The following is an 11,441-nucleotide window of genomic DNA, read 5'->3' as shown; positions in this document are numbered from 1 at the left end:
ACTTTTGAGTCATTACCCTGCTAAACTCTTCACAAGACTTTTGGTTAGTAGAACCAAATATTATGTCATCGACATAAATTTGGCACACAAATAAGTGACCATCACAAGTCTTAGTGAATAAAGTTGGATCGGCCTTCCCAACCTTGAAAGCATTATCAATTAGAAAGTCTCTAAGGCATTCATACCATGCTCTTGGGGCTTGCTTAAGTCCATAGAGTGCCTTAGAGAGCTTACACACGTGGTCGGGGTACCGTTCATCCTCAAAGCCAGGGGGTTGTTCTACGTACACCTCCTCCTTGATTGGCCCGTTGAGGAAAGCGCTCTTCACATCCATTTGGAACAACCTGAAAGAATGGTGAGCGGCATAGGCTAACAAAATGCGAATAGACTCTAGCCTAGCCACAGGAGCAAAAGTCTCCTCAAAGTCCAAACCTGCGACTTGGGCATAACCTTTTGCCACAAGTCTAGCTTTGTTCCTTGTCACCACTCCGTGCTCGTCTTGTTTGTTGCGGAACACCCACTTGGTTCCCACAATGTTTTGCTTGGGACGTGGCACCAGTGTCCAAACTTCATTTCGCTTGAAGTTATTAAGCTCTTCTTGCATGGCCAACACCCAGTCTGGATCTAGCAAGGCCTCTTCTACCCTGAAAGGCTCCATAGAAGAGACAAAAGAGTAATGCTCACAAAAAATAGCTAATCTAGAGCGAGTAGTTACTCCCTTGCTTATATCACCCAATATTTGATCGACGGGATGATTCCTTTGAATCGTTGCTCGGACTTGAGTTGGAGGGGCTTGGGGTGCTTCTTCCTCCATAACATCATTATCTTGTGCTCCCCCTTGATCACACGCCTCCTCTTGATGAACCTGTTCATCAGTTTGAGTTGGGGGATGCACCATTGTTGAGGAAGAAGGTTGATCTTGCTCTTTTTGTTCTTGTGGTCACACATCTCCAATCGCCATGGTGCGTATTGCGGCCGTTGGAACATCTTCTTCATCTACATCATCAATATCAACTTGCTCTCTTGGAGAGCCATTAGTCTCATCAAATACAACGTCGCTAGAGACTTCAACCAAACCCGATGATTTGTTGAAGACTCTATACGCCTTTGCATTTGAGTCATAACCTAACAAAAACCCTTCTACAACTTTGGGAGCAAATTTAGAATTTCTACCTTTCTTCACTAGAATATAACATTTCCTCCCAAATACACGAAAGTATGACACATTGGGTTTGTTACCGGTTAGAAGCTCATACGAAGTCTTCTTGAGGAGGCGATGAAGGTAGACCCGGTTTATGGCGTGGCAAGCTGTGTTCACGGCTTCCGACCAAAATCGCTTGGGCGTCTTGAATTCTCCAAGCATCGTCCTCGCCATGTCTATGAGCGTCCTATTCTTCCTCTCTACCACACCGTTTTGCTGTGGTGTGTAGGGAGCGGAGAACTCGTGCTTGATTCCTTCCTCCTCAAGGTACTCTTCCACTTGAAGATTCTTGAATTCGGCCCCATTGTCGCTCCTTATCTTCTTCACCTTGAGCTCAAATTCATTTTGAGCTCTCCTTAGGAAGCGCTTGAGGGTCCCTTGGGTTTCAGATTTATCCTGCAAAAAGAATACCCAAGTGAAGCGGGAAAAATCATCAACAATAACAAGACCATACTTACTTCCCCCGATGCTAAGGTAGGCGACGGGTCCGAAGAGGTCCATATGCAGCAGCTCTAGGGGTCTTGATATGGTCATCACGTTCTTGCTGTGATGAGCATTTCCCACTTGTTTACTTGCTTGACAAGCTGCACAAGGTCTATCTTTTTCGAAAGTCACATTTGTTAGACCTAACACATGTTCTCCCTTTAGAAGTTTGTGAAGGTTCTTCATCCCCACATGTGCTAGACGGCGATGCCACAACCAGCCCATGCTAGTCTTAGCAATTAAGCATGCATCTAGACCGACCTCTTCCTTTGCAAAATCAACTAAATAGAGTTTGTCGTCTAGTACACCTTTAAAAGTTAATGAACCATCACTCCTTCTAAAGACAGACACATCTACATTTGTAAATAAGCAATTGTAACCCATATTACATAATTGACTAACGGACAACAGGTTATACCTGAGCGATTCAACTAAAAACACATTAGAGATGGAATGCTCGGATGAAATAGCTATTTTTCCTAGTCCTTTAACCTTGCCTTGATTCCCATCACCGAATATGATTGAATCTTGGGAATCTTTGCTCTTGATGAAGGAGGTGGACATCTTATTCTCCCCTGTCATGTGGTTTGTGCATCCGCTGTCGATAATCCAGCTTGAGCCCTCGGATGCATAAACCTGCAAGGCAAATTAGGCTTGGATTTTAGGTACCCAACTCTTGTTGGGTCCTACAAGGTTCGTTACAATAGCCTTAGGGACCCAAATGCAAGTCTTGTCTCCCTTGCATTTGGCCCCTACCTTTTTAGCAATTACTTTTTCATTTTTACATGAAAGAACAAACTTAGCATTGCAAGCATGAAACATAGTGGTAGATTCATAAAACACTTTCCTAGGAGCATGAGACACATAATTTCTCCTAGGCCTACCATTAAAATTGGAACTTGACACAACCATGGCATGAGAGTCATAAGCGTTGTAACTCCTATCATGATACATAAAAGCATGGTTCTTTTGACTACTATTTGCCATAGGGGCCTTCCCTTTCCCCTTGGCGGAGATGGGAGCCTTATGACTTGTTAAGTTCTTGGCTTCCCTTCGAAAACCAAGCCCATTCTTAATAGAGGGGTGTCTACCAATAGTATAGGCATCCCTTGCAAATTTTAATTTATCAAAATCATTTTTGCTAGTCTTAAGTTGGGCATTAAGACTAGCCACTTCACCATTTAATTTTGCAATAGAGGTAAGGTGCTCAACACATGCATCAACATTAAAATCCTTACATCTATTACAAATTGCTACATGATCAATACATGAGCTAGATTTATTAGCTACTTCTAACTTAGCATTCAAGTCATCATTAATGCTCTTTAAGCTAGAAATAGATTCATGGAATGTAGATAATTCACATGAAAGCATTTCATTTCTTTTAACTTCTAGAGCAAGAGAATTTTGCGCACTAACAAATTTATCATGCTCTTCATATTAAAGATTCTCTTGCTTCTCTAACAATCTATTCTTCTCATTCAAAGCATCAATTAATTCATTGATCTTATCAATTTTAGTTCTATCTAAACCTTTGAATAAACTAGCGTAGTCTACTTCATCATCACTAGACTCATCATCACATGAAGAAGCATACGTAATGGTACTTCGAGTACTTACCTTCTTCTCCTTTGCCATGAGGCAGGTGTGATGCTCATTTGGGAAGAGAGCCGACTTGTTGAAGGCTGAGGCGGCGAGTCCTTCGTTGTCGGAGTCGGACGAGGAGCAATCCGAATCCCACTCCTTTCCAAGGTGTGCCTCGCCCTTCTCCTTTTTGTAGGTCTTCTTCTTTTCCCACTTTCCACTCTTTCCTTGTTCCTGGTCACTATCATTATTGGGACAGTTAGCAATAAAGTGACCAATCTTACCATACTTGAAGCAGGAGCGCTTTCCCTTCGTCTTGCTCTTGTTGGGATGCTCCGTGCGACCTTTGAGCGCCGTCTTGAAGCGCTTGATGATGAGGGCCATTTCGTCCTCATTTAGCCCGGTCGCCTCAACTTGTGCCACCTTGCTAGGTAGCGCCTCCCTGCTACTTGTTGCTTTGAGAGCAACGGTTTGAGGCTCATAGATCAGCATTGGGCCATTTAATGCCTCATCAACATATCTTGCCTCCTTGATCATCATTCGTCCGCTTACGAACTTTCCGAGTATTTCCTCGGGCGTCATCTTGATGTACCTAGGATTCTCATGAATAGAGTTTACAAGATGAGGATCAAGGACAGTGGAGGACCTTAGCATAAGTCAGACGACGTCGTGGTCCGTCCATCTCGTGCTCCCATAGCTCCTTATCTTGTTGACCAGGGTCTTGAGCCTATTGTACGTTTGAGTTGGCTCCTCTCCCCTGATCATCGCGAACCTTCCTAGTTCGCCTTCCACCAACTCCATCTTGGTGAGCATGGTGGCGTCGTTCCCCTCATGCGAGATCTTGAGGGTGTCCCAAATCTGCTTGGCGTTGTCCAAGCCGCTCACCTTATTGTACTCTTCCCTGCACAAGGATGCTAAAAGAACAGTAGTAGCTTGTGCATTTTTATGGATTTGTTCATTGATAAACATGGAGTTATCCGAACTATCAAATCACATTCCATTTTCTACTATCTCCCATATACTTGGATGAAGAGAGAACAAGTGGCTACGCATTTTGTGACTCCAAAATCCGTAGTCCTCTCCATCAAAGTGTGGAGGTTTACCAAGTGGAATGGAAAGCAAATGAGCATTGAAATTATGCGGAATACGAGAATAATCGAAAGAAAAGTTCGAGTTAACCGTTTTCTTTTTCTCCTCGTATTCGTCGTCCTTTTGAGAAGAGGAAGATTCGTCGCTGTCATAGTAGACAATCTTCTTGATGCGCCTCTTCTTCTTTCCATCCTTCTTCTTTTGACTCGAGCCGGAGTCATTGGCTTTGTCGTCCCTTGGCTCGTTGAAGATGGACTCCTTCTCATTGTCGTTGACCACCATCTCCTTTCCCTTAGGATCCATCTCTTCGGGCGATTAGTCCCTTTCTTGAAGAGAACGGCTCTGATACCAATTGAGAGCACCTAGAGGGGGGTGAATAGGTGATCCTGTAAAAACTTAAAACTTATAACCACAAAACTTGATTAAGTGTTAGTGCAATGAAATCAAGTGGCTAAGGACTGAGCTCTTGCGAAACACAATAGTCACAGTGAGAACAAGCACAAGAGACACGATGAATTATCCCGTGGTTCGGCCAAGTATAACACTTGCCTACTCCACGTTGTGGCGTCCCAACGGACGAGAGTTGCACTCAACTCCTCTCAAGTGATCCAATGATCAACTTAAATACCATGGTTTTCTTCTTTATTTACTCTTTCCCGTTTGCGAGGAATCTCCACAACTTGGAGTCTCTCGCCCTTACAATAAGGATCAAAGTGAAAGTGCTAGAGTAAGGGAGGGAAGCAACACACACAAATCCACAGCAATACGCACACACATAGCCAAGACTTGAGCTCAAATGAATAACACAAAGTTCACCACTAGAACGGAGCTCAAATCACTAAGAATGTCAATCGAGTGCGCAAAGACGGAGTGTGAATGATTAAGAGTGCTCAAAGTATGCTTGGTGTTCTCCTCCATGTGTCTAGGGGTCCCTTTTATAGCCCCAAGGCAGCTAGGAGCCGTTGAAAGCAATCCGGGAAGGCAATCCTTGCCTTCTGTCGGGTGGCACACCGGACAGTCCGGTGCACCACCGGACAGGCACTGTTCAGTGTCCGGTGCTGATTGCTTTCCTAATCTGGCGCAGCCGACCGCTGAGGATTTGGAGCCGTTGGCGCACCAGACACAGTTCGGTGCACACCGGACAGTCCGGTGCTCCCATCAGACCGTTGGCTCGGCCACGCGTCACGCGCGGATTGCGCGGCCGACCGTTGGCTCGGCCGACCGTTGACTCACCGGACAGTCCGGTGCACCACCGGATAGTCCGGTGATTTTTAGCCGTACGCCGCCGACGAAATCCCGAGAGCGGCCAGTTTGACCAAAGCCAGCCTGGCGCACCGGACACTGGCCGGTGCACCACCGGACAGTTCGGTGCACCCAGACTGCGCAGAGTCTTGGCTGCTTCAGCCAAGTCATTTTCCTTTTGTCTTTTCTCAGATTCTAGCACTTAGACAAAATATGTTAGTACACAAAAAACAATGTACTAAGTCTAGAATCATACCTTTCTGTTGATTTGCACTTCATCCACCAATTGGCACAGTTTAACACTTAAACCACTTGTGTTGGCACTTAATCACCAAAATACTTAGAAATTGCCCAAGAGCACATTTCCCTGTCACCAGTTGCTTTGGCCTTAATTTCTCCTCCTTTGGCATTAAACACCAAAACGGAGAAACTAGTGGTCTTTTATCTCATTGCCTCACCAAAAATAGCGAAATAAGAGCAAAAGGCAATGAAACACTAAGGGCAACTTGGAACAAAGTACAATGAAACCGTTATGAAGTGGAAGCCTTTTTCTTTGTCCAAGTCCACCTTTTCCCTTTCAATTCACCTTTGAGACTAAATCAGCACATCTCAAACAACCATTAGTCCCAAAGGGTCGAGTTGTAGCATATCCTCCCCCTAAATCAATGCACAAGGACTTGTGAGGTCCGAGGATGACATTCTACAACTTGAGCACCAAAATAAGCAATAAAATACAATTAAGCTTAAAAGAACATGATCAAATGCATAAAGACACATGAATGCTATAGATCATTCCATGTTCCACGAATCTAAGACATTAAGCTCACTGTGCATCTCACAAAACCTTCTTTCATCTAAAGGCTTGGTGAAGATACCAGCTAGCTAGTGATCAGTGCTGACATGGCAAATATCGATATCTCCCCTTTGCTTGTTGTCTCTCAGAAAGTGATGACAGATGTCTATGTGCTTAGTGCGATTGTGTTCAACGGAATTATCCGCTAAGCGGATTGCACACTCATTATCACATAGGAGTGAGACTTTGCTCAGATTGTAGCCAAAGTCTCGGAGGGTTTGCCTCATGCAAAGAGTTGTGCGTAACACTGGCGGGAACATACTCGGCCTCAGCGGTGGATAGTGAAAGGGAAATGTGCCATTGGGCCAATTCTATTTTGTTTTGGTGATTAAATGCTCAACACATTGTTTTAGACTAAAATCTTGATGTATGACATAAGCACATGTATTTAAAAGGCAAATTGAGAAACATAGGAAAAGTACATTTTAGTGTATATTGCATTGAAGGAACAAGCATGTATGATTCTAGCACTTATTTAGTTGCTAACTATGTTTATCTAAGTGCTAGGAAACTTCTCAAGTTGAACCAATTTGGATAAATTGTGTTTGGCTAAGTTTAGCCAAACTTGTGCCTGTCTGGGGAGCATCGGACTGTCTGGTGTGCACCGGACGGTGTTTGGTGCCCATGCTGTCAGCCGACGAACATGCTGCTCTCGGGTTTTTGCGAGGCGCCGCAGCTATAAATCACTGAATTATCTGGTGTGCACCAGACTGTCCGATTTGCCAGCCACGCGCCTCAGCCAATGGTCGGCCACGCGATCAGCACTGGCCACGTCAGCTCGGCAACAGTCACTAGGCTACACCGGACTGTCCAGTGCGCCATCGGACTGTCTGGTGTCCCAAGGGACCAACAACTGGCAACGGTCGGCTCGACTGAATAAGGATGGAGATTGGCTACTGTTGAGTGTCTGGTGTGCAACGGACAGTCTGGTGCACCAATGGATAGAAGGCAACCAGGGCCTTTCAAATGAAGATCAAACGACTCCTTTGGTTCCTTGGGGCTATAAAAGGACCCCTAGGCGCATGGAGATGTAACCCAAGCACTCTTTGAGCACAATACAACTCTGGATCTTTGCGACCATGCTATTGTTTTGCTAGAGAGAGATTTGAGCGTGTTCTTGAGTTGTAACACTGTCATTGTGTTTCGTGTGCTCTCTCTTTTCACTTGTGTGTGTTGTTGCTGCGTTGTGCTCTTGTGTGCGTTGCTACTTCCATCCTTACTCTGATTTTGTTTGTAATCAATTGTGTAAGAAGTGAGAGACTCCAATTCGTGGAGATTCGCCACAACAGGATTTTGATATAAGGAAGATATATGTGGCACTCAAGTTTGATCTTTGGATCACTTGAGAGGGGTTGAATGCAACCCTTGACCAAAGGAGGTCACCACAACATGGAGTAGGCATTGACCAAACCACGGTAAAAATCGACATGTCACTTGTCCATTTACTTATTGGGATTACTATCTTCTTGGGTTCTCCACTCTCTTGCAATATTGCTCCTAAGCTTAATAGACATCTTAAAGAAGCAATCAAGAGAAGAGTTCTCTCTCCATCTATTTTCTCATCCTAACTTAGTTTTAGTTTTCACTAACACTTATTATAAACCAAGTTTGTGTTGTTTAGAGTTGATTTTTGCAGGATCACCTATTCACCCCCCTCTAGGTACTCTCAGATAGGGCAATAGAATTTTGTTTCTTTGAGCTCCAAGACACCAAGGACCTTCCGAGAAACCGACAAGTCTCTGATGTGCTTTTACTATCAACCTTGCATCTGGCATAATCAGAGTCAGAGTATCCAATCAAGTCAAAGGTAGACCCCTTAGGATACCAGAGCCCGAAGTGAGACTGTGAACTAAATACTGAATAAATCGCTTCACAACCACAAGGTGACATTTCTCGGGGTCGACTTGAAATCTAGCACACATGTATATGGAAAGCATAATATCCAGTCTACTTGCACATTAATAAAACAAGGATCCTATCATAGACCGGTATACCTTTTGATCTATGGACATACCTCCCGCGTTGAGGTCCAAGTGTTCGTTTGTTCCCATCGGCGTCTTGATGGGTTTAGCGTCCTTCATCCCAAACCTCTTGAGTAGATCTTGCATGTACTTCGTTTGGGAGATGAAGATGCCTTCCTTGAGCTATTTTACTTGGAATTCTAAAAAGTATGTCAGCTCGCCCATAATAGACATCTCGAACTTTTGCATCATCACCCTGCTAAACTCCTCACAAGACTTTTGGTTAGTAGAACCAAATATTATGTCATCGACATATATTTGGCATATAAACAAATCACCATCACATGTCTTAGTGAAAAGAGTAGGATAAACTTTTCCAACCTTGAAAGCATTAGAAATATGGAAATCTCTAAGGCATTCATAACATGTTCTTGGGGTTTGCTTAAGTCCATAGAGCGCCTTAGAGAGCTTATATAAGTTCATAAATCATATAATAATACAATCACATATTAAAAGGTTTTTTATATTGTGGGTTGTTTGATCTAACGTTAGGAACGGAACTCGAACCTATACACCGAAATATAGCATATATATGAACTGAATCTGAACCCGAAAAGACCAATAATTCGGTCTATTTGGATTTGGTTCGGGTTCGAGTTCGGTTTTAGTTTTAAAATGTCCATCCCTAGCAGTGATTGTGTGATCTGAAAATCGTAGAATGTTCCGAGTGTTCCTGAAGCTACTCTGCTTTTCTTAACATCAAGAGAGCTAAGTGTGTGCCTACTAATTTCCCTCCGGTCTTATCCTCATCAGTCCTCAACTCCTCTCTCTCTCTCTCTCAACGCACCTTTAATGCGCCGTGATCTCTCTCCTCCAATCCCGACAAAGTACACCATCGTCTCCTGTCTTGATGTTCTCTCTCTCGCTCCCCCACCGTCCTAGTCCTATCATATGCTCCTATCTTCTCCTTCCCCCGGCAATCGTCCTAGCTGCAACGCACTAGATCTGTCGACAAACCCAACCAGAACTCCATAAAATAGTGTCGATCACCACAGGCAAACCTCCCTCCCCGTTTCTCTCTCTTTCACTCTTTTTCTCTCTCCAAGAAATAATTGACTCCAACGCCAAGCGCCACAAGCACAAGCCCTTGCTTGCTTGATGTCACTCTTTCGCTCTCGCTAGCTCTAACGCCACCGCTGACGGCGCTGCCGAGCCTCCAGTCCACCGCCCAACGTCATACACCAAGTCAGGTCAGCAGCCCCACAAGAACACTTCGTAGGTCAGCAAATCCATTATTAGTACCGATATTTCTCCAGGTCCCTGAAGAGAAAGCATCGTCTTGTGTATTTATATATACCATGGCCTGATCGGCTATGGACGTCACCGGAGATGCCGGCGGAGGTCGCCGCCCCAACTTCCCTTTGCAGCTGCTGGAAAAGAAAGAGGAACAGCCCTGCTCTACGTCCCCAGCGGTTGCTGTGGGTGCTGGGGCTAATGGGTCGGGAGAGATGCAGATGAAGAAGGTGGCGGCGCCGAAGCGCACATCCTCCAAGGACAGGCACACGAAGGTGGACGGGCGCGGGAGGCGCATCCGGATGCCTGCAATTTGCGCGGCTCGGGTGTTCCAGCTGACAAGGGAGCTGGGGCACAAGACGGACGGCGAGACGATCGAGTGGCTGCTGCAGCAGGCGGAGCCCGCGGTGGTGGCGGCCACGGGCACGGGCACCATCCCGGCCAACTTCACCTCGCTCAACATCTCTCTCCGCTCCTCGGGCTCTTCCTTCTCCATCCCAGCGCACCTCCGTGCGGCCGGCCCACGCTTCGGCGGCGCGCGGGGGGACCCGTGGGAGCGCGTCGTGGGAGTGGGACTCGGGTTCGGCGCCGCCGCCGAGGACCCTCCGTCCGCTACGTCCTCGGCGTCGTCTCCTCTGCTGCTGAGTTTCCACTCCGGCAGCGTCGGTCTTGACGTGTCGCCGTCGCCGTCGTCTGCCGCCGCCGGCTCCGACCTGTCGAAGAAACGGAGGTGGGAGCAGGAAATGCAGCAGCAGCATCAGCAGCAATACCACCAGCAGCAGCAGATGGCCGGGTACACGACGCAGAGCCAAATGCCAGGCGCCGTGTGGATGGTGCCGAGCGCGAGCAGCAACGCTCAAGCCGCCGCAGCGGCTGGCGGTGGCGGCAGCAACGCCAACGAGTCGATATGGACGTTCCCGCAGCCAGCAAGCGGCGGCGGCGGCGGCGCGGCGACCGTGTACCGCGGCGTGCCGAGTGGGCTACATTTCATGAACTTCCCCGCGGCGCCCATGGCGCTGGTCCCCGGTGGTGGGCAGCAGCTCGGGCTCGGCGGCCCCGTGCCCGTGGGCGGCGCCGGCAACGACAGTAGTGGCAGTGCCAGCGGCGGCGGCGGCGGCGAGGGCCACATGGGGATCCTCGCCGCGCTGAACGCGTACCGGGCACATAGTGCCGTCCCGGACGCTGCGCCAGCGCAGAACGGAGCGGAAGGCGGCTCTCGTCAGCGCCAGCAGCACGGCGGCGGCGGTGAGCGACAGGAGAGCGTGAGTCCTCCCAGCGACGGCTCGTAGCGTCTTCGGAGTTCGGAGGCGTGTGCGTGCACTGGTCTGCTATGGCGTCTCTCTCCTGTGTTAATTAGTCTGTGCTTCTCGACTTATCGTTTGCAGTTTTTGTTAATTGGTTGCACTGTTGTGGCCTCCTCTGGCTCCTTCACATTCTTGCAAGGATCATACAGAGTTTACGTTTCATGGCATCTGGGACTGGGATAGACGGATAGTCACTCACTGTCCGCATTATTCGTTTTGGTGTCACCGATCACGCGTCGAGGGAAGACGATCCAGGAGGGAATCCATGGAGGCGAGAGGCTTCGCATTGTTAATTAGGGTTTAACGGGCCTGCATGACGGAGATGGAAGAGACATTGGCAGCAATGTATGTATGTTTGTACGATACACCCATGCATTGTCCAATGTTCAATCTTGATGACCCTTCTTCCGGGCTTTACTCTAGCTGATTAT

At 47.1% G+C, this 11,441-nt stretch overlaps 1 protein-coding gene across 1 annotated transcript; it reads left to right on the top strand.

Annotated features, from left to right (window-relative positions):
- Nucleotides 1-9,404: 9,404 nt before the first annotated feature.
- LOC100272799 (uncharacterized) lies at nucleotides 9,405-11,122 on the top strand. The gene has a single exon (NM_001147252.1). It carries the CDS (start codon nucleotides 9,787-9,789, stop codon nucleotides 10,993-10,995), a length of 1,209 nt encoding a protein of 402 aa, NP_001140724.1. The 5' UTR covers nucleotides 9,405-9,786; the 3' UTR covers nucleotides 10,996-11,122.
- Nucleotides 11,123-11,441: the final 319 nt, after the last annotated feature.

This window comes from Zea mays, chromosome 9 (assembly GCF_902167145.1).
Source record: "Zea mays cultivar B73 chromosome 9, Zm-B73-REFERENCE-NAM-5.0, whole genome shotgun sequence".
Lineage (NCBI taxonomy): Eukaryota > Viridiplantae > Streptophyta > Magnoliopsida > Poales > Poaceae > Zea > Zea mays.
Note: the sequence above shows the minus strand (reverse complement) of the source record. Positions and strands in the feature narration are given on the sequence as shown.